At 41.1% G+C, this 23,973-nt stretch overlaps 1 protein-coding gene across 28 annotated transcripts in view; it reads right to left on the bottom strand.

The window, feature by feature from the left end:
- Positions 1-23,973, bottom strand: part of LOC119727753 (neurogenic locus notch homolog protein 1-like) — a 93,290-nt gene that overhangs the window by 6,847 nt on the left and 62,470 nt on the right. For 27 of the 28 annotated variants that reach the window (XM_038199897.1, XM_038199810.1, XM_038199913.1 and 24 more), the window contains 17 exons: positions 23,479-23,601; positions 22,501-22,614; positions 21,607-21,723; positions 20,068-20,196; positions 19,381-19,494; positions 17,073-17,186; positions 15,722-15,835; positions 14,061-14,426; positions 12,909-13,028; positions 10,421-10,549; positions 9,760-9,885; positions 7,529-7,645; positions 6,328-6,435; positions 5,207-5,320; positions 4,227-4,337; positions 2,622-2,741; positions 1,677-1,793 (listed from right to left, as the gene is read on the bottom strand). In XM_038199897.1, coding sequence (XP_038055825.1) covers positions 1,677-1,793; positions 2,622-2,741; positions 4,227-4,337; positions 5,207-5,320; positions 6,328-6,435; positions 7,529-7,645; positions 9,760-9,885; positions 10,421-10,549; positions 12,909-13,028; positions 14,061-14,426; positions 15,722-15,835; positions 17,073-17,186; positions 19,381-19,494; positions 20,068-20,196; positions 21,607-21,723; positions 22,501-22,614; positions 23,479-23,601 — 2,253 coding nt within the window. The remainder of the gene's footprint in view (positions 1-1,676; positions 1,794-2,621; positions 2,742-4,226; positions 4,338-5,206; positions 5,321-6,327; positions 6,436-7,528; positions 7,646-9,759; positions 9,886-10,420; positions 10,550-12,908; positions 13,029-14,060; positions 14,427-15,721; positions 15,836-17,072; positions 17,187-19,380; positions 19,495-20,067; positions 20,197-21,606; positions 21,724-22,500; positions 22,615-23,478; positions 23,602-23,973) is intronic. The other variant, XM_038199857.1, reaches the window with a different exon arrangement.

The raw sequence follows: 23,973 nt of genomic DNA, 5'->3' as shown, positions 1-23,973 counted from the left end.
CTACAAGTTCAATTTGGCCCTGCCACACCTAGTCACTTTCACATATTTTGGCAAAGTGACCAGACGTATTCACAACAGTGTTCTCTTTTGTCTTTGCCCAATAGGTATGTACAAATGTTTCTTTCTTTTTATTCACATCTAGGTTCCTTTATTTCTGTTGTTCACATTTTCATTTACTTGGAGTATACAATCAATGACTTGAGTTGATCAGTTGGTTGAAGGTAAATTGTTCTTTGAATTTGTCAAGTTTACTCTTTTGCCAAGTTCCCTAGAGATTTGACATGATTGAAGTTTGTTTTATGATGCTTAGATATTTTCATTATTGTTTGTATATTCACTTTTTGTAACTTTGGATGAGATTTAAGATGATATAAGTTTGATTAGTTTTTAGCAACTTAACTTTAGTTATTCACTTCAGTTATTCATGGAAAGTTTCACTAAGTTTCCTGGATTTGAGGAAAGTTTGGTGATTAATGTTTGTGGAGTTGATAACTTGGATTTCATTCATTTAAGGAATTGGACCATGTATGTTTTATAGTAAACTGTGCTAGTAGATTTTAACATTGAATGTAAGTTTCACCATGTAGCCAAGGAAACTTCCATTGCAAGCACTGAGTGTATATAGATAAGCTGAAGCATGGCCTTGCCACGTTGTGGAGGGTGAATACTAATTAGGCTAGCTAGAACAATGACTTGCTTGTGTGTGTAGTGTGGAAAGACAACCTGTCACACAGTAAGGGTAGCACTGGGGGAGCAGTAGTATGCCCCAGGCCATTGACTTGGCTGGAGTTGAGCCATGCAGTGGAAAGTCTGTTGCTATAGCAACAAGGGTGCTGGCCAGCCTGAGTAGTGTGTTTATCTTTAAGATGGCAGATAAGAGTTCTGGTAGTTGTGGCCATGAGATTATTAAGTTAAGTTTCCCCTATAGGTTAGATAGTACATGTAGTTGGCCTTTAGTTTTAAAGTGATGTTTCTCCTGAAGTTTGATAGTTTTGGCCATACTGATTTAAAGCGTTGTTATTTAGGAAACTGACTTAACCTTTTTCTTGTACATTGTTTGTTTATTATGATGTTTGAATAAACACTTTTCACATATTTTGGCAAAGTGACCAGACGTACTTACAACAGTGTTCTCTTTTGTCTTTGCCCAATAGAAATAACGTTACCACATGACAGCTGGGTAACAAAAGTATTAATTCAACAAATAAACGCGAGCAGATCTTTCAGTCGATGTCTCATTCAAAAGTAGATAACTTTTGTATTGCTACAAAAATAGCAAATTACAAACGAAATCTATTTGTCAGGAAGAAACTTGAAAAAAAAGCACAGGGAAGCATCTTTAACCAGTTCACGCCGGGATTATTTTGACAAAAATAGAACGAGGCACAGGACTAATTTTCACTCGACCTCAAGCCAGGTGGGTTGAAGCCATCACCCTCGGGCAGCACACTCATATATTTCCAGAGAGCTGGTCACTGACAGATATTTCCGGCCTCGTGCTCTGCGTGTTTATCCGTCATCTGTTCTGAATACCACAAAACCTTCGTGTGTATACACGCCAACCGGCGCGAACTGGTTAAAATGTTGGGTTGGGATATATCCTCTCCATCCTGCAGGGATCTCATGTACCTGATTTCTGTTTTTTTTCTATTTTGTCCTCCATACATCTAACTCACCTAATTGACAGGTGTTGCCTTCATAGCCTGGCTGACAGACACACACACCACTGCTGGCGCCCGAGCCTTTCATACAAGTTGCACCGTTCAGGCAGGGCATATCATTAACGCAAAGCTCTGTTAACAGGGGAAAAAATCCAAAGTTGACATCAGAGCCAATCATAATTGGGTGTCAGTCACAAGTAAGTCACAAGTCTATCACAAGTCAGTCACAAATCTGTCGCTAATCAGTCACAAGTCAATCGCTAGTCAGTCACAAGTCAGTCACAAGCCAATCGCTAGTCAGTTCAGTCACAAGTCAATCGCTAGTCAGTCACAAGTCAATCGCTAGTCAGTCACAAGTCAATCGCTAGTCAGTCACAAATCTGTCGCTAGTCAGTCACAAGTCAATCGCTAGTCAGTCACAAATCTTTCGCTAGTCAGTCACAAGTCAATTGCTAGTCAGTCATAAGTCAGTCACAAGTCAATTGCTAGTCAGTCACAAGTCAGTCACAAGTCAATCGCTAGTGGTCACAAATCTGTCGCCAGTCAGTCACAAGTCAATCGCTAGTCAGTCACAATTAGTCGATTGCTAGTCAGTCACAAGTCAATCTCTATCGTCAGTCACAAGTTAATCGCTAGTCAATCACAAGTCAATCGCTAGTCAATCACAAGTCAATCGCTACTCAGTCACAAGTCAATTGCTAGTCAATCACAAGTCAATCTCTATCGTCAGTCACAAGTCAATCGCTAGTCAGTCGCAAGTTGGTCGCGAGTCAAACTGAGAGTAAGCAGTGAGTCAGTTGCAGCTAGTCAGTTTCAATTCAGTCACTAGTCAATCACAAGACAATTACAATCAATGAAAAATGCCAACTACGAATTTGTCACAAGTCAATCACATATCAGTCCCAATTGAATTGTTTAGTAGTCATATACAGGCCATTCTCTAGACAGAAACAATCTTACCTAAATCTTCGGCGCAGTTTACACCGGCGAATCCCGTGGTGCAGGAACATGAATAACCAGAGATCCCGTCAACACATGTGCCACCATTCTGGCATGGGTTGCTCACACAATTGTTGATATCTACCACGGAAGGAAAACAACAAACATATCAAGCTACGAATGTTGGGGATTAGTGGCGCTGGAATGCATTTCAAACTTGGGGAGGGGACACCAAAAAGGGGCACTTCCGTCGGTGTGAAAGTGGAGGAAAGGAATATGGTCCTATATGACGAGGAACAAATTATGAATACGTTGTCCTTCTTGCTCTTTGATCTTTTACCAAGTTATGTAGAGTGACCATTTTTTTTTATCGCGAGAGGGTCACTATTGCTTTTAGTATTGCTTTTAGTTTAATGACTTTTTTTAGGGGCCAGTTTTCCATCTTGAGAGGGGGCACAATTTTAATGTTGCGAGCGGGGCACTAATTGTGCTTTCGAGGAGCAGTTTTCCATCACGAGAAGTATTGCGAAAGGAGCACTACTGTTTTTGACGGCCAGTTTTCCATCTTGAGAGGGTCACAATTTTGTATCGCCAGAGGGGTACTGATTTGTACTTTTGAGGGGTAGTTTTCCATCTTGAGAAGGTGCACACATCTTGTTAATGCAAGCCATTTTTAAGGGGCACTTTTGCATTGCGAGAGAGGAGACAATTCTATTTGTAGTGCGATCATATGCTTTCACACATGTGCATTTGAGGGGCAGTTTTGTTTTCATCTCGAGGGGGCACATTTATAACCGCAAGCAGGTTTTTTTTGTTGGCCTGGGAAAATCTGGGGGTGGGGGGAGTGTCCCCCACCCCCAGTTCTGCCTCCCCTGTTTGGGATTGAACCAATTTAAAGAAACACATTGCGAGAAAATAATAGAGAACATGAAAGTTTCAAAAACTGACTCCTGTAAAAGTTTTTCCTTTTTGGAAATAGCCTTCAAAAATATGATCCAACACTCAGGTGTTCTAAAAAAAATTGGAAAGGTAACACTGTCACAGTGCTGAGCAACCAATAAAACAGAGCCTGAAAGTAAAAGGTCATGCGGCAGGCTTCTGGAACCCTTGCACGGCCTGCTTGTGGGCATTCACACTGGGTTTCCCTTTCTCTTGTTATAATTGTTGACAGAATGAATTCTAACCGTAAACATCACAAGAAACATTCACGTTTTGAGTTTTATCTTGGTATTATTAACCCTATTTAACTCCCTAGGGGGAGTGCAAAATCATATTACAATTGGAGGATTCAGGACTATACAATATAGGATATAGGGCTATACAAAAACAACGATGACAAATCACTTGAAGATGATTAAAAACGAGTTTTACGACCTTTCACGTCCACCGTTTTCGTTCCTAGAACTCCTTGTTCGTTCACATTTGTTTTCACATTGCTTGCTAGCACGAGAACCAGAATGTACAACGACATGTTTTTTTTTGTGTAGGATTTGCCAATCCATTTCTTCCATTGTTTTACACAGTAGTTCAACATTTTACAATCGAAGCTGAGATCATCCCGATATGTAACATCACTTTGAAATATGCTATATTTAATAATGAAAAAAAAACACCCAAAACACTTACTGATTTCGCATCTGTCGCCTTCAAAGCCCGCCAAGCACTGACATATTGGCGCCTCAGGGTCAGTGTCGTCACATGTGGCACCATTCTGGCAATCTTGTTTGGAGCAAGGATCTAAAGGGGACATTAATGATTCAATTCCAGACATTGTCCATTATACTGTATCACTCTACGGACACTTTTTGCACAATTTCAAAATAATACAGACTTTTTGGGTGGGATTTTTTGTGTGTGTTCTTTTTCCAAGATGCAGTAATATCTGAATCTTTAAAATACTTTCCACCGTTTCTCAAGAGGTTTTTTTTTTCATTTACTGGTACAATTTTGAAAGTTTGCATGGAGAGGCCTGTCAATAATTGTAAATTTATGGAGATATCATATGGAAGTTGATCTCTTTTGTGAGTTTGTGTGGTTCTCAAAAGTAGTTTCAGGATAGTCTCCTGACAATCGACAGGCCAGAAAAGCATACTGTCCAAAATCATTCCTTTTTTGCTGCCCAGAGTTTCATGTGATTTCCCTATTTTGGCATCATTCCAAGTGTCATTCCATGATTTTGAAGTTAATTGTAAACACTCCAGGAATGCTGCAAGCCATGCGTGAGTTTTTTTGTTAACTAAAAAGACAACATTGTTTGTGCTGACAATCGCATTACATCACAGCATGCCCTCAATCCATCAATCAATGCCACAACTGCCAACAATATAAATATGCGAACAAAGTCATGAATCTTTAGGTCAGTGACAGAACTTGTACGAAAACGCGGCATCGAAATTGACCAATCACAATCTTAGTCCTGATTTCGGGATGAAATGACGTCACGCATGCTTAGACATATCAGACGTTAGACAGGAGACTGGGCTCTGTGGATAACGGGTGATACTCAGACTACATTTGCTACAGACCTGAGCTCAATGCCTTTGTAAGATTTTCACGACTTCCCGCACAAAAACAAAATCCTGCAACTCTTAAGTTTTGCAACTTACCATCCTGGCATATGGTTCCAGAGAACCCTGCGGGGCAGTTGCATTGCGAGGTTCCACTTAGCTCAACGCAGGTTCCGCCGTTCTGGCACGGCTGCTGGGCACAGGTGTTTAGCTCTGTGTTTGATAACGACACAAAGAATAACATGAAAGAAGTCACCAAAATGGAGTGATATCCATCGTGGTTGGATATCCACAAAAATGTCAAACATATTGACAATATTTAACAATTGTTGGCACATAGCACCCAAGGCGGAGTTTTGTTAATACCTCCGTCTTGGATTCGTTGGATTTCGATGTAAAAATCGCAAAAATAAACAGCAGTAAACACAACAATCATGACAATCGAACAGCAATTCACGTGCATGTCACGTGCTCGAAACAGCTGATCGTCTGCTAGTTCACTGCTCCCACTCATATGTGAAAACATAGCGAAAATAGTGTGGGTGCCAACGATACCAGCGTTTCAAACCGTGCCTACCGCACGTAAAAAGTCATAGCACACTCCCTGTGGGATATCACGTACGTAATATCCCACAGGAAGTGTGCTATGACTTTTTATAAACTAAACATGTGATCATTCTTGGCCACTGAAAATACAGTATTCAAGACTGGGATATAACAATTAACAATTGTTGACTGTGAATAAAATTAAACATGTTGACCCCATATTCCGTTCCGTTTTTTTTTAATGAAAAATGAGGCTTTCAGACTCCATATTGTACAGGCATAGCGCAGTCTTGATCAAATGTTCGTACATCTGCATTTATCAGCAAAATGATTTTTTTGTGAAAAAAACCCCCAAAACAACAAAACAGATAGACTGGACAAAATTTAATTGCCTTTGTATCCGCTCCGTTCACAAGTACCCCCTCACTGGCAAAGAAAACATAGTTGGGGGTGAACGACCGACGCCATCTTGCCTGACTGCAATTTTGCTGCGACGCGCGGCCGTACCTCTGCGTGTACATATAGTCCAATTCCCCTGGTGTACGTTCGTCACACACAAAGTACAAGGAACAGTGCATGTCAACCAGCTAAATGTCCCACCCATGGGACATCATTGCTAGGTTGAAGGGCGCCCTCTTTTGTTGGCGCACGGAACCAATAGTGAACCAGCATACCTGTTTCGCAGGTGTCACCAAAGTACGGCTGCTGGCAGCGACAGACAAAGTCACCTTCAAACGGGATGCAGGTGCCATTGTTCTTGCAGTAATCATCAGGGCAGGGACCTGCACAGAGCATATGACACAGTTAAAAATGAGGCTGGGATTGAGGAAGATATCTACAAAGATATATTGAGGAAGTTTTCTGTTGGTGGGAAGGCTTTGATGTTGACGTTGACACATACAGAGACCAAATATCGCTTTAGCAGTGAACTGAGATTGACAATGGATTCCCAGCACAATGGATATTATTAGTTATCCCGCGAGCGTGAGTGGAACACGGAATAATGTAGTGCATCTGTGTCCCACATACCACGAGGCCGAAGACACTACATTTTCCGTGTTCCACAAGCGTGAGTGTGATAACGAATTTATCTTCAAGCAAACTTGATGCACAAGATGAAACGCACGCTGTACACAAACTTCAGCGCTTATCCTATTACATGTGCATGTTCAAGTTTGTACGGAATGGCACGCGCATCTTGGAATAGCGCAACACGCGGAGTACGGTATGGACCGTGGCCTTGCTACATGGTTATGTTGCCATGGATTGACCAATCAGGATCGAGGATTCAAGTTTATTTGAAGATAAAGCCTCATGTTTTAACTCCCTTGGCATGGAACAACTGAGCATCCGGTTCGTTAGTAAAAACGTCATACACGTGCATGAACCACTGATGCCCATTGGATAAACGCTCAGGTTGCGTTCAACTTCTGGTTCCAATAGTTCCAATGAGACTTAAATGGCCAGTGGAAAGGTTTAAACTGAACTGACGTCACACTAACGGACCGGATATTTCTATTGCTCCCTAGCTCGTGCATGCCGGTACCCTGGGTGGGAAAGCCAAATGTAGGTGAAGTGGCTTGCCCAAGGACACAAAATATGGCTAGTGGCTGAATATTAACACATAACCACTGAGCAAGATGTTAATATTCAGGTTGAGCAAAAAAGTACATGAGTGATTTGAATGATTCTTGTACTAAAAGAAAAGCTTATGAATTGGGCTTTAATATCCTAGATTTTGAAAGTGCTACATGCAGAACTTCACTAAAACAATGGTCCAAACATTTGGGTTTCGTTTTTTTTACTCACCCTGTATAAAACAAACAAACAAACCAACCCAACAAACATAAATAAACAACAGACAAACAAACTGACCCCTTTCGCATCGCGTGCCGTGATATCCGTCGATACATCTACAGATGTACTCCATGGTAGCCGTCACTAAACACTGTATTGTGAAAGGGACCTCGCACGTGTTACTGGGGCACGACACTGTATGGTGAGAAGTGGAAAAGGGATGAGAGTAATGTGTAAAGCATGACTCCACATTTTTAAACGGAATTCTCCAAAAGTGCTTAGACCTTAATTATATGACGTTCTGCACATGACATACACATTAACCAGTTTGTGCCGGAGGCCGTGTGTCAGTGTTGTAGCCGAGACCGGATAGTCCGAGACCGAGACCGAGACCTGAAGTTTCGAGACTGAGACCGAGACCAGCCCCTTCAAGGCGAACTTAGACTGAGACCAATATTGTCCGAGACCGAGACCGTGGATAATAAATAACAATAATCTAAATAAAAAACAAGACGCATGACCTTTTCTTTCACGAAGATTACAGACAAAATTTTGACCAGTGGCAGTGTTGACAAAATTGACTAAAACATGACACCTCACTTGAGCAAGAAGTAGTTACACTTAAAAAGTATGAGCTCTGATAGGTTGTCTGCACCCAATCTTGCCCGATAATAACAGGACTTAACTTCTACCAAGACTTGTAAACCTGATTTTGAAAAATGGGAGCTAAAAAATTTTGAACTATTTTTTTTTAAAATTTCTGTCATGGAATATAAACTTGTACATGTAGATCGACCCACAAGTTGCGAGGTGGTAGCCAGATATGGATATTTTTTTTTCTGACTGGGATTTTGCTTTTTGAGCATGGGTTACTTCAAATGAGCTATTTTCAAAATGATTCGCTTCGCTGCATGACTGGTTCTGCTGCAGCTTTACATGTACTTTGGGACTTTCCAACATGCAGTCCGAACCAATCACGATATATAACGATTCGTTTACAAGAATTAAGGTTGACAACATTATCTACGGGCTAGCAAATGTTTGACCTATCAACGGTACTGAACGAAGTGAACACAAAGTAATCGATCGAGCTGTAAATGCTAAATATTGCCGGTCTCGACTCGAGACCAGCCAAAATATCGAGACCAAAGGGGACCGAGACCGAGACCAAGACCACAGCTCTGGAGACCGAGACCGAGACTGAGACCAGCAAAAAGTGGTCTCGAGACCGGTCTTGAGACCTACAACACTGCCGTGTGTTGATGCAAAAGTTTGTTGCATTTGCAACGGTTGACAAATAAGAACACAGGGAGCGAGGCTGGAAATATCTGTCAGCGACCCGCTCGCAGCAAGCGAGGCCGAGTGTGCTGCCCGAGGGTGATGGCTTAAACCCGCCTGGCTTAAGGTCGAGTGAAAAGTAATCCCGCGCCTTGTTCTGTTCTTGTCAAAATAATCCCAATGTGAACTGGTTAAAAGGTTATTTTTTTGCGGGTATTAGGGCGAATAGAAATATCACATTCACTGACAATTTTCAGATTTCATTCTGAAAAAAAAAAATCGTAAATTAATGCGAGACTAATTGTCACTGGTTATGGTGTCACATAAGCACTCTCGTTTGGTCAAAACATAAAATAATTAAACTTTGAGCCCATTGGTCAACATACTGCTCCAATCCGCTCTGCCTATTACTCCCTGTAGCCCCCAAAAACCGCCCGAGCACTCCATGGTTTTATGGATCCATCAGTTATAAACACAATGTAATACAATGTAGTACGGTTGCTAAAGGGTTTATTATGGCTCATTTCCATTTTTTCCAAGTGTGCTATATTGCGTCACCGACACCACGAACTGGCACTCGCGCATTAGTGGATGCCAGTTCATGAAAACCGCGTGATCGACAACTTCGGTTTCACGAACTGACACCCGGTATTGCGTGCGCACATCGGACACTGACGCAAAATAGGATGATTTTCGTTTTCATGAACTGACACCCAAACATATTGCGGCAATACAGCACGGAGAAAAACGTTTTTAAAGGTTTGACATCCGTAAAGTTGTGGGCTTACAATTACAATTTAATTAAACCCGTTTTCATTGGTGAAATTAAGGTCAGTGCGTGAAAACGAAAATTTACGAAGTGACGCACTATGCCGGGTGTCAGTTCATGAAAACAAAAATAACGTGATTCTGTAAAATACGCGTGCGTGCCGCGCACCCAACTGAGTGTCAGTTCATGGTGTCGGTGACGATTTATCTATTGCTGCTATTGTTAAGATGCTAACCAAACATCTTGCTTTTATCAGGATTACCTCTTTCGCAACGTTCCCCGGCAAATCCATCTTGGCAACCGCAGACCTTGTTGTCGCTGGAATCGATGGAGCAGGCCCCGCCATTCAGACAGTAGTCGTCGGTGCACATTGGAGGAGGAACAAACTCTGCAATATGAGCCGGGGGAAGAAAAAAAAGTGTAAAAGTTATAGCTTTGTACGAGTGTCATAAAGCGTTTCACATTTTTTTTCAACACAGTTCGTCAGGCGACCAGATCAGTTTTATGCAGCAATTCAAGATCAGTGCAATCTCTTCACAGGAAGCTAATTATTACGATTATTATCTATATTTCTGGTAATGAAACCAAGGATTCCTCAAAAGTGCCCTAGGCACTGTAGCTTGCAAGCCTGAAGACAATGAGAAGAAATTAAAGCTTTAGATGTGGGAGGAAAAACCCCAGAAGTATATTCTGGGGAAAACCCACGGGATCAAGCAGGGACTGAAAACCCAATCCACATGCTGGCTCAGGCGGGATTCGAACCCGGGTCACAGCGGTGGAAAGCAAGGAAAGTACCGCTACGCCAACCGTGGCAGATTCTTCGAACTAGGTCCGATGTAAAGTGATAAAGAATGGGCTCTACATCATGGCATTAGAAAGATTTGAAAAAATAAAAAAAAGTTAAAAATTTTCGAGAGACTGACCTGTTTCACAATTGACTCCGGTAAACCCCTCGGTGCAGAAGCACTTGTAGGCATCCCCCTGTGCGCTGATCTCAAAGTAACAGGAACCGCTGTTCATGCAGGGCATGGAGTCACAAGGAGTTGTCCTCTCTGAAAGAAGAGGAAAAAAGGAAGAGGGAAAAACCTTAACAGGTCATCTCAAAAATGTTGAACAGAAGAATTTTAATTTTAACAGGCAAGCTGCAATGTCAGTGCTAATTAAGCCACTGAACGACAATTAATAAGATGGGATTTTTTTTTCTGTCGGGGTGATGTAAATCAAATTAGGTTTTGCCCTTCACCGACGTATAAACACTGAATACTCAGTGTGTTACCGCCCGAGTGAAAGTTGGAAAAAATCACTCGGGTGGGACTCGAACCCACGACCGCCTGCTTTCTAGTGCAGATGTCTTACCACTCGACCACAAAGCTAACGGGATCGGTTGGCTGGTTCGAATCTAATATACATTATACAAAAACGACAGTAAGGACATAACTTCTTTTTTCAAATGCTCACTACATTAGAGAGCAAAAGCCCCAAGATCCAGTGCTAATTGGAAATTTGCCTATTGCTATTCTTGTGAAATGACAAGAAAGACGCCACTTTCTCAACATGTCATGGTGTCGACTACAACAGTCCAGCAGCCGATTTCACGAAACAGTGCATAACTTACGCCATGCGTAGGACTTACGCAACTAATTTCATGCGTAGCTGCGCAATTACCTTACTATCAATATCACGAAACTTGGCGAACTTGCGCAACCTTTTAAATAATCTAAACATCTTGGACGAGGATAATAACAGCATTTACGACGGCTGCTTGTGTATGATTTTGTTTGGTCATGAAACAGTCAATGAATCAACTCTGCCCGCCATTTAGACATTTTTCCCGCCGACTTTCTTCGGAATCGTGCAGCTATCATGAGTACAACAGCAATTCTTTTACTTCAAACACAAAGCTGTGAGTGTCTTGTATCAACTTTGATAAGTTGTGCAAACTCCATGACGATCAAGATTGCTGGTACAATAGGCCATTTTCAGTTGCTACGGCACAACTTACGTCACATAAAATGATTGCGCCATAATTTCTTGCGCAGGTCGTGGACTTACGCACTATGAAACGTTTGTGAAATTGTCATAACTGAAATGTTGCCCAACTTGTGCAATAAATTGTGCCGCAAGTGGACGTATGCCATTGCGTAAAAATTCATGAAAACGGCTGCTGATGGCTTTCAAATCTCTACAAGTCTGTGACTGAGGAATTTCAGAACCAGGTGTTGCACAACTGGGTGCTGGGGTATCCAGATAATATCCAGCAGGCAATGTCCAGCCCAGCCCTCTCCAGGGTGAGTAAAAAAAACGAGAACCCAAATGTCGGGACTACTGTTTTATTGAAGTTCTGCATGTAGCACTTTCAAAATCTAGGATATGAAAGCCCAATTCATAAGCTTTCTTTTCGTACAATATCATTCAAATCACTCATGAACTTTTCAAGTTACGGAATTTTAAACAAAACAACCATTTTAAAGTTCTGTCAACAGATCACACAAAAGGTGTGCGTTCTTTCAGCAAACCGAAAACAATTCACACACATCCCTGTGTGATTTCTTTTCGTTTTGTTGAAAGAACACTGATCTTTTTTGTGATCCGTGGACAGAACCTTAAAAATGGTGGTTGTGTTTAAAATTCTGTAACTTGAAAAGTACATGAGTGATTTGAATGATTCTTGTTCTAAAAGAAAGCTCAAGACTTGGGCTTTCATATCTTACATTTTGAAAATGCTACAGGCAGAACTTCAATAAAACAATGGTCCCAACATTTCGGGGTTTTTTTTACTCACCCTCTATAACAAATTATAGCCGTAAGACTGATCTCCATGTTAGAAAAATCTAGATACCTTATTTGTCACTGCGCACTTAAAACACATTTGAAGCTACATGCTGGTTTTGAAGTCTTTCAATCGAATATGGTAATGGCTCCGGTTTAACCATCGTAAATTTACAATAAATTCAAAATAATTTTTTTTAAAGTATATTATACAATTTTTTCTCAACAGAAGTTTATATAAAAAAATATTCACTATTCAAATTAATATTCACTACTTAAAAATTGAATACATTTAATCAAATAGGTAAAGACTGCGATTAAATGAGGATATTTACAATTCTGTTATTTACTCTAGTGTATGTGGTTTGGCCTTGTAGAATTTCTTAATTCAATTTGGTCTGACCTAGTAGCCTTAGAATAAATGGTTCTCCAGTAATGTACCCAAAACAGCTTGACTGTTTGTCTCCTTATTTTATGTGGTTCATTAAAGAGGTGGTAATACAATTGAAGGTGACTTCATTTTTAAAAGCCAATTGGGCTATCCAGATATTTTTTTATAAAGATCAGTGAGTGGCACCCATGATCTCCGCATTAAGTGCCACAGTGCTTCGGGTTTGAAACCCTCGATCAACCTGCTCCTACCTTCTTGACAAAAGACGCCAGTGTACTTGGTGGGGCACTGACAGAAGAACCCCACGTTGCCATCTAGGTTCATGCACTGCCCGTTGTTCATGCAGGGATTGCTGTCACATGGCGGCATCACTGGAGACAGGGAAACAAAATGGGTTCTTTAAAACTCACAGGGTGCAAGTCTGGAATTAATCGTCAGGAACACAGGTCCGCAGCCAGCCAGGTGGAAGGGGAGGGGGGGGGGATATTTTACCATGAAGTTGACCTTCACAGTTCTATCACTGCATCTCCTTCATGATCTTTCAGACAGATTGTGTGGAGACTAGAACCAAGCTGCTAGCCGCACACCACCATCCTTTCAAATGGCATCACACAGCCGCCATTTGGTTTGACGTTTTAACAAATTTTGAGAGGAGATCCGACAACTCTTTGTTGAATATCAGACGACTATTTACTGTACGCTGACTAAATACATAAAACAGTCAACGAGTTGTACTATGAATACAAATACGACGTGTCGCACTTACGACATGTTTTGTGAAATTGGATTGCAGGACGCATCGCAGCTGCGACGTATCGTAGAGATACTATGCGTCACAGCGCTGCGATGCATCGTAAGTTACGATGAGTTTCATGAAATCTGGTGCAGAATAACAGTACCGCGATGTGCGATGTTGACGACTAATAGGCTATACAGAATGCGAAAGATCCTTTTTTAATAAAAATTGAGAAAGATGCACGGTCATAACAATTACAGAACATACACAGCATATAACCCATTTCTAGACTACATTTTTCACTTTATATTTTTTCTGAAACTAAAAGACTGATTTTAGCCACCAGGAGAGTACGGCATACCAAAATGTGACGAAATGGCATTTCTCACATTTTGGAAACAATCTTTTCATTTAAAAACTGTGATTTTTTTTCTTTGATTTCGTCTTAATGGTTGTTCTTCGATCATCTTCATCTTCATCTAGACACATGGCAACAGGCCAAACTTGGCCCATGATGCCACTTTGTCCATAGTGTTCCAACCACTGTTTGGATAAATTTAAGGCTGCGATGTAGGAAAAGAAAGGTTAAGTCAGCAACCCCACCCAAAAGTCACTCTGACCATCATGAGCTTGCGAGATTGCAATGACCCTAAGTAAAAAGACTTACTCGGTGTGCAGTTGTCTGCTACAGTCAGCTCAAAGCCCTGCTGCGTCTTGTCTAAGTCCGTCTCAAACGTCATCCACAGGGCGGCGCCCTGCGACGTGACCTCGACAGGCGTGGTCGTATCCAGTGCACCCGAATACTCCGAGATCAGGCTCTGCGCGTTGACCACTGACCCCTCGCCAATCTTGAGGGTGTCGTACATCATCTCCGTCTGGAAGCTGGTGATGCTGACGGTCAGCGTGTTGCCCGTGACCGAGTTCAGGATCCAGCGGCAGTTCTCGCTGTGGTTGTATCTGGCCGGGTAGTTGGGGCTGGTGATTGTCACCGTTTGACACTCACGGAGATTGTAGTCCAAACGACAGCTGACACCTGGAGTAAATATAACATGATTCGAGGTACTGGAAGTTGAAAAACTAGAACATAGACATTGACCAAAATTTCATCGCGTTATGCATCAGTTAACTTGGCAAAAGAACTATTAACTGGCCTGCCCTTGCATCAAACCACCTTCTACAGGGTGAGTCAACATCTAGAATATGAAAGCCCAATTCATAAGCTTTCTTTTAGTACAAGAATCATTCAAATCACTCATGTACTTTTCAAGTTACGGAATTTTTAAACACAACCACCGTTTAAAGGTGCTGACCACGGAATCACAAAAAGGTCAGTGTTCTTTCAGCAAAACGAAAGGAAATCACATAAGGATGCGTGTGAATTGTTTTCGTTTTGCTGAAAGAAAGCACACCTTTTTTGTGATCCGTGGACAGAACCTTAAAACGGTGGTTGTGTTAAAAAATCCGTAACTTGAAAAGTACATGAGTGATTTGAATGATTCTTGTACTAAAAGAAAGCTTGCGAATTGAGCTTTCATATCCTAGATTTAGAAAGTGCTACCTGCAGAACTTCAATCAAGCAATAGTCCCGATATTTGGGTTTCGGTTTTTTTCAACTCGCCCTATATTTGCCGTTGTAAGTCACAACTTACTTTCCGATGAGATCACACGTGTTTCTGAAGTAGTGGTTCACACTTGTTACATTGCAACACAATCTTAAAGGGAGACTTTTGAGGCGTTGGTGGCAGCAAACACACCGGTCCTTTTCCATTGTGTACGTCGTGTTTATTAAAGCTGAAGCGCGCATACACTCACTATGATGCAAACACTAAAAGAACCATTGTGTTTGCTGCCACCAACGTCTCAATAGTCTCCCATTGATTGAACATGCAGCACATAATATTCAAAATTTGATGATGAAAGTTTAACCACTCAAACTCCAAAATCAGGTCAAAACTTTGGAGGCTGCTTGTAAAGAAAGGTTGTCTTCTGATGACGAACAGAGCATACTGTTCGAAACGTCGAGTTACACCAACTGGTTCTTCTCAGGACCACACAACTCGCATCATTCACATGGTGTTACCGCAAACCTCCCATTCATTCGTTGTCTGCATCGTTGAATGAGTTATTTTCAAATTTCAAAAGCCAGAAAAACCAAAATGCAAAACAAAGGTTTACGATAAACAATTTTGCACAGCTGTTCGTTTCAGCAGAGTGTGAATGTGTGCCACATATGTTACAAAAAGTGTGAACCAATCGCTACGGCACTGAGGGACATCGACGCTATTAGACAGGGAACGGCCGCGACAATGACAGAATGAAGCAACTCACCATTCTGGCAGTTGTTGCCGTCCCATCCGACGGGGCAGTTGCAGGTGTAGCCAGCCACTTGGTCCACACAGGTTCCCTGGTTCTGGCACGGGTTGCTCACACACTCATCAATGTCTGATAAAAATAGAATACACCACAGGGTTGGTTTTGTGTCACAACGTGGTTTGAGCGGAAGCAATGCAAAATCACTGGTCCCAGAGTTTTGACCGATTTGTATACCTTCTGTCCCGAAGCAGAGGGAGGTAGTCCAAGTCAGCCAATGGGCTCCGTGCACCAGTACGCCCTCAACGATTAAAAAGGGAGAGTTGGAGGAGACCACTGGGGCACGTGTGGTCTAGCGGTGGAGCACAGGATTCGTGGTCGAGAGGTTGTGGGTTCGAGCCCCACCGTGGCCATGTGTGTTGTGCCCTTGAGTAAGGCGCTTTACCTCAATTTACTCCTCTCAACCCAGGTGTTAAATGGGTACCGGCATTGTTCAATGCTGGGAAGGTAACAGACTCGCTGTGGAGGAGGTGTGGCGATCCCCCCACAGCAGCATTTGAGTCTGGCCCAATCGCTAACGAAAGAAAGATGGGCACTCCGTTCCTGTGAATACAGGTTCGTCCCCCTTTACTACTGGGAGAGACATTTGAATGCATTGCTGCCAACGCCAGACGCTCACGTTAAGACGCTACGGCCAGCTATCCAAATAGTAACTGACCAGACCATTGTTAAAAAGCTTACTTGGTTTAAAGATAGTAATGTTCTAAACTCCCTATGAAATTAGTCTTACTGGCATGCTGTCATTTTGAAGAAAACAATAAAAAGACGGTCATTTTAAGAGATGAGTCAAGTGAAGCATATTTGGAAATTTCCGTCAGTAGTTGGTTTGTAATTTGGTGAATCCGTGAATGGGCCTGCGCAAGCGTTGACACGACGCACATGCACGTGTGGTTGCAATTATTCGTCGGTTCAGTGCGTGCGCTGCAATCGGCTGAATGAGCACATGTTCTGGGTGCTGATTTTGGGCGCAATTCAAAATACGACTCAGCAACATTTGAATTGAAATTGAGATCTTAGAATATTGTTTTCTCGGAATATACAGCATTCACTGAGCTAAAACTTCATCAGGTTTAGTTGTTATTAGCACTCGTCTTAAATTTTTGAGCACTTTTGTTTCTTCAAAGGAAACCAATGCACAAATGACAAACGATCTGCTCTACCTGTAAGGATTAATTTGTGTATGTTTTTGAATCCCACTATGATTCTACACACTGGCTGTAATAATTTTAGTGAATTCCCACAAATCAGTATGGCTTTGAATGTTCTAGGAAACTGATCTATGGAATTTGCTTGAATGTCTCTACGTTACCAGTTTCGCAGCTGTCTCCTCCGTATCCACGCCGACAGGAACACGTGTACCCGTTGACGTCGTCGATGCATGTACCACCGTTTTGGCAAGTAGTGGTTAAACATTCATTGATATCTGTCAAAGAGAGAGAGAGAAAGAGAGAGATTAAAATTTTATTTTTAATTTAATTTAAGGTTTTTTGTCTTATATTTTGTTTGTTGGGTTGTCGGGTTGCTTGTTTGTTTGTTAGGGTACTGTGTGTTTGTTTGTCGGTCTGTCTGTTGTTGGTCTATCTGTCTGCTGGGCTGTCTGTCTCTATCCGTCTGTCTGTTGTCGGTTGTAGGGGTGTTAGGATGTTTGTTGGGGTGTTTGTTTATTTGTTTGTTCGTCATTGTTCAATATTTAAATACGTTTTTAATTTATTTTTTATGTATATTTATTTATTTTTAATTACATTTTTTCTTGTTTATATATTTGTTTGTTGGATCGTCTTATTGCTTGCTTGTTTTTAATCAGTAACGGTTAATTTTCCTGTTGATTAAGAATGTGCCATGTGTATTTGTTTAATTTTAATTGTAATTTTAAATTTATATCTATACTTATATTTTTACATTTTTATGATACCAATTTTATATCAAATGGCGGGTCTCCACTGTTGGTTATCAAATAAATTTAAAAAAATTAAAAAAATAGAAAGCAGAAAATTATTTTGTTGCTTTTTGGAAATATGAACACAAATTAAAAGCAAAGTACTGCTTACAATGGATTCCATATATACTAAACCTCAGTTTCCATTCTTGGTTCCAGCAAAGGCTCAAGTCAAGTTCAGACTTGAGCAAATTGTCCTTATTTTACATATATGCAGCGACGTCGAAGTTGAAGACTAAAACGTTACATGGGGCCGATTTCACACAACGCTAAGATGCGTCTTAGGCAGGGTAAGTTGTATTAAAGGGAAAATACAACGTTTGCTTTTAATAGAATTTTCAGAAATGGATGGATTTTAGGGTTAGTATTTTATCGTAAATATATTGTTACACTAACTTGTTTGAAGTTTTGGGTTCGTAGATGCTGGAAAAAACTAGAAAAACAATCATGTTCCTGTAGGCCTAGTCTGGTTCCCTAACCCCACCTATGATGAAACGGTAAAAATGTATAGACGTTGGGGAATTCTAAGGTCAGGGAACCAGTTGGCTTGTACCGTAGGGTGTGTTATCGATTGCTAACAAAATGTGCGGACTATAAACTAACTATGGTAAACTGGGGGCAGTATTCGAAAAAGCCATTTTTTTTAAACACTAGTCAGCCGACATCATTGGAAATTGATACAAAAATACCACTTTTCTTGAAAATGACAGCACAGCAGGTGGCCATGATTGTACAGGATGAAGCTATTTCATAATAATTTGGTAGTTTTGTTTTTTGATGTTTGTAAATGTTGTAGGCCTATATTCCCTTTAACTCACGACTTGTCCTAGGATCAATTTCACCAAACGTTTTCCCCAGAATATTCTCGCGGGGTTTTCCTCCCACCTCTAAAACTGTCATTTCTTCTCATTGTCTTCTCCCTGCAGGTTTCTGCAGGCTTGTGAGCTACAGTGCCTAGGGCACTTTAAAGGAATCCTTGGTCTCATTACAAGAAAAAATGATAATAAATAATACTCAAGAGCCTACAACTCGGACAACATTGTTTAGTTTTCAGGACTTCATTCCTTCTATGCCACCTTAAAGTTCAGTGTAGTGGTAAGAATTAAAGAGGTTGTGGAATGCTCGAAGACATTTCCGTAATTTTTCAGGTATATGTAGCCTAAGGTGTGATGAAATAAAAACGACTATTGTTTCTGTCATAAAATGAGTACAAAAGGTACTTTTGAGAGCTGTTTTTCAAGTCCTGTCATGCCTGTTTCGACCAAAACGTGCAATTTGTGTAAAAGTCGTCGTTGTGGGCAGCAAACAAAAAACAGCAAATTGTGACGTAATAAACAGGACTCCCGATGCAGAGTAGCATAAACGAGTCCTGTTTATTACGTCACGATTTACTGTGTTTTGTTTGCTGCCCGCAACGACGACTTTTACACAAATTGCATGTTCGGGTCGAAACAGGACCTGAAAAATAGCTCTCAAATGTACCCTTTATACTCATTTCATGACAGAAACAATAGTCGTTTTTATTTCATCACACCTTAGGCTACATATACCCAAAAAATGACGGAAATGTCTTCGAGCATTCCACAACCTCTTTAAGCAACAGAGTTCAACTACTAGTCACCTACACATTAACTTTTCATTACTGATCTGTAAATAAAAGGCTGTAAAAAAACAGACGTACTGATATTGCAGTAAATTCCCTCGTAGCCAGGCAGACAGTCGCATCGGAACTCGTGGATGAGATCAACGCAGGTTCCACCGTTGTGACAAGGCGTGCTGTAACATTCATTGACCTCTGTTGAACAAAGCAAGAATGTTTGCCAAAATATCATTTCAAATATCCATCCTGGTGGGAAATCATGTGCTAAGCATGGCAAGGACATAGGGGCCATTGGCTCAGTTTTATGAAGCTGCTAGGCAGTCAATGCCGCTAAGCAAATTAAAGTGGTGTTCCCTAATGTAGCGCAGTTCAAGGTTTCCCTGATTTCCTCATGCAGTGTTGCCAAACGTCTTTGTTGGAAAACTTCAAATTCATTCAGTTAAATACTGGTACTTTACTTGAATAAAACTTTTTGTTCATCCTTTGTGAACAATTCCAGTGTCATGAAATTTAGTCCCAAATTCAAAAATGGTGACGTACGGAGATTGGGCAGAATTTGGGCCAAGTGTTTTCTAACGTGGCGCACTTGAACAAATCTTGGAAAATACCACATTTACATTTCAGAATTTCTTTAAAGTTGATAAATTCTGATAAATTATTATCATCTCCACTCACATGCCCAACTACAAGTGTGTCAGAAAATGATCTTCTTATCATCCTCAGTCTGAAATGGTTAGTAATGCACAAATGATTATGTTTGTGACTCACCCAGTTCACAGTCTTGTCCATAGAAGCCATTCTGGCACAAACACTGGTAGTCCGCACCGACGGTACTGTAGAGGTTTTGACACGTAGCGTTGTTCTGACATGGTTGGTTGGTTAAGCAGTAATCCTTCCCTGCAAGAAGACAAGATATCCAAAATGATCTTCACTGTTTATCAGTGTTGCAGTACATTTTATGTACTCGTAATACTAAAGGACTATTAAAAATAGTAAGCATAGAGATAAGTATGCAGCTCAGAGAAAGTGGCTTGTTAAATCACATTTTTTGCATTCTTATTTTACCGGGCAGGTCATAACCGATGTGCATCTCACATCAGAATACTAAGAACTAGATATGTGGGCAAGGTTTGACGTTAACTTTTTTTTTTTAAGACTCTCAACTAACCCGCGGGCATTTTCACTAGTCCGCATGTTATTTAATTTTTTTTTAGCTCAAATACAAAATGGTGTACTTTCAGGTTCAATTCTGTCGCAATTTTGTCACTGTTTTTAATAAACAAATCTAATAATCTAACCTTTTAAAACAGTTGATAAAATTAGACACAAATTGATACAGGTGTGCTTTCTGAATTTACTGATTTATATCTTCCTGTCCTTTCATCTTTGCCATAGCCCAATAATTTTTTGACTCGCCAGCCAGGCTACTTCAGGAATAGTTTGACTAGCCCGCCGCTGTTTTGACTAGCATTTGGCTAGCGGGCTTCCGCTAATTTCGATCCCTGTATGTGGGCCTAGTAAAAGTTTCAAACAAAATAGTGATTCAATTGTAGTCCCTGGTGGAAATATAGTCGGACTTAAAAGTTACCTGAACTCATAGTCATGACAAAGAACTGGTACTCATACTCCTACTCATTAGGCTGGCCTAGTTTGCGCAAGGCGTTCATGGATAGTAGCCGGGATGGTATCTGGCCGCTAAAAACATAAACACTATCCGCGCACTATACACTGTGCGAGGCACGAACAGTGGCCTTGCACGGCTACAATATGCAATCAGATGGCCAAGAACAAACGTTCCTTCTTGCACAGTGGCTAGTGTTTATGTTTTTAGCAGCCAGATATCATCACTATCAATGAACATCTTGAACGAGGCTAGTTCCATCGCTAGATCCCTCTATCCCCGCTACTGACTAGTATGTCGGTTCAAGGGTGGATCCAGGAGGCATTTTTTTCCTTTTTGGGGGGGGGGGGCCAAAACAAAATTTGGACCCCAAAAAATCGGTCAAAAAATTACAGCATGGGGCCCAATTGGTCAGGGGCCCACTGAAGGCCCCGAAACTCTCTTAGATTCTTGATGCTCTGTGGTGCGATCTGAGGCAATTTCTGACCACTTTAACCATTTTTTTTTTAAGGAAAAGATGCCTTTGATTGCGACGTCACTTAAAAAAAAAAATACGGTGTCTTTTAGGGCAGGCCATGGCCCCCGTTTCCCCCCCCTCCCCCCCCCCACCCGATCCACCAATGTGTGGGTTACAAAACATGGCAAAACAGCTTTGGTTATTATTTAAAAAGGAGGTCGGTACTTACTTATTTGGCAGTTGTCTCCTTCATACAGGTTAGTGCAGCTGCAGGTGTACGTGGCATCTGGGCCATTGATGCACGTGCCAGCATTCAGGCAGGGGTTGGTGATGCAAGCCAGGACAACTGAAGAAAAGGAATAAGGAGGAACGTAAGAACAGAACTTCAACGGAAAACAAGTACATTATAAGTTATATTTGGTAAGACATCATGCGATGTGTTCTGTGGAAAGCGCACCAATAGGCAGAGATTTAAACTTAGAAATGACAAAAAGACAATTTGATAGTGATTTTTCTCCATCTTCAGTTTTTTGTGTGTGTAAAATTTTGACCCTAAATATGTCTAAAATCACAATTTTTGTTTGCCAAGCTATTACCATGATAAGAACCCATGTAAATAAACAAATCTGGCCAGTTTAGCCTCTCTTTCAACTGAGCCATGCAAAGAGCCAATCACTTAAAGCGAGGCTCCACTTGCATTAGAAACTCACAGCTTTTGTTTTCTAAGCTATTACCATGATAAGAGCCCACGCAAGTAACAAAATCTTGCCAGTTTAGCCTCTGGCAAGATTTTACTAGGAACTGGACCAATTCCACCAAAATCCATCAATCACTGTGCTTCCAATACAAAACTGTACATGACATAATGGAATCCACCACTGACGCACGGGTTGACATTCATGGACTTGCTACACATGGCTTTTATCACAATAGCAGTACAGGAAGCTAGGCAAAATCAATCGGATACCCCTAGCACTGCTTCAGGCCATTAGGCCCAAGTCCATCATACTCTATCAATAATTTAGTCACACCAGGCCTTCTGGACCAAGTCCCCCAAAATCCACCAAAATGGGGGGATGGGAGTTGGGGTGGTTAGGGTTAATTAATCAATCAATCAACTCACCTTCGTCACACCTGACGCCCCCATAGCCTGTCCTGCAGACACACCTGTAGCTGTCCGTCTGTGTATGGCAGGTTGATCCGTTCAGGCATGGGTTGATAGCACAGTAATCAACTCCTGAAATTAAGGCAAAAACAGAGGATTTCAAATATTTCATGCCTTAATGCTGTTTAGGCCCCCCAAAAAAGTCTCCGGTTTCTGGTATGCGCGCCCGTCGCCGTAGCCATGCGCGTCGGCTAAATGAAAAAGTTTTTTTTTTCAATGTAAGATGATGTCTCAAAACTGCCAAACTCACTGGTTTGACTGGAATCCTGCTGCTGCACAGTTTTAACGTGTTTTTAGATGGGGTTACGATCGAGTATAAGCTTTATGTGGCCTCTCTGGACTCCCATATATTTGCACTAAATTTAGTCGGGCACCATTTGGAGTCATCAGCCGACAATTGAAGAAAAAAAAAACGGGAAAAAAAAAAGCCGCATCGAAACACCACTTTTTGGGCAAGCTCCATACCAGAAACTTTTTTTTTGGCCTTATAGACTTTTGTGATGTCACATTTGGAGTGGCATTCAGCACATGATTGTGAATGAAAACATGTAAAAAACTTTCTGTTCACTGCATTGCTCATGAAATTTATGCAACTACACTTGAGGATATACTGACTAGTCGGCAGGAAGCTTTAAAAAAAATTCAACATATTTTCAATCTTGAATGTTTTGTAGCTAAATAAAAACTCTCCAAGACTTTCTTTCACAATGAGAAAATAAAATTACTGAATCTTTTGAAATGCTTCAACAATTTTTTTTTTTTTTATGATTGAATTTCATTCTGTTGTCAATAATGTTGTAATACTTTTGCTTCATTACTTTGAATCTCAGATGTATCCCTGCTTATATGTTCCTCAACTATTTTAATCATTTAAACAAGGAAAAGTTAGTTTTGGAAAGTTAGTTTTGAAAAACTTCTTGGAACAAAATGTCTTACTTGTCTGACATGCATCTCCCATGTAGCCAGCTGGACAATTACAGGTCAACGTGTAGCCACCGAGGTCAACGCACTGTCCACCATTCAGGCATGGAGGGGGTGTGGCAGAACAAGGGTTATTGTCTGTGGGGGGGGGGGATCATAAAAAAACACCATTTTTATCCTATACCTTAGCAACTCATCATCTTTGGCTAATGGAATATGTAAACAGAATAAAACAGAAAGCAGAAACCTGGGTGTGGATTATGATGAAATTCAGTAAAAGGAGGGTATCTGAAGGTGGCGTTTCGTTTAGATTCGTAAGCAAGAGCAGAGACGAAAGATTCCGTTCTATTTCAACAGTACTCAGTGGGGCTCAAAATGGTACCAGCCCGGCATACGTACAAATTCCAGTGAAAATTACTCCGAGCTACCCAAACTTGCTCAAGGGCAGATCCAGGCAGATCCCAAAAAGTGGGTCCAAAAAATAAATAAACCCCAAAACATATATGGGCT

The sequence above is a fragment of the Patiria miniata genome, unplaced genomic scaffold, assembly GCF_015706575.1.
Source record: "Patiria miniata isolate m_02_andy unplaced genomic scaffold, ASM1570657v1 HiC_scaffold_1, whole genome shotgun sequence".
Classification (NCBI taxonomy): domain Eukaryota; kingdom Metazoa; phylum Echinodermata; class Asteroidea; order Valvatida; family Asterinidae; genus Patiria; species Patiria miniata.
The sequence above is the reverse complement of the archived record's forward strand: the minus strand, read 5'-3'. Positions and strand labels throughout refer to the sequence as shown.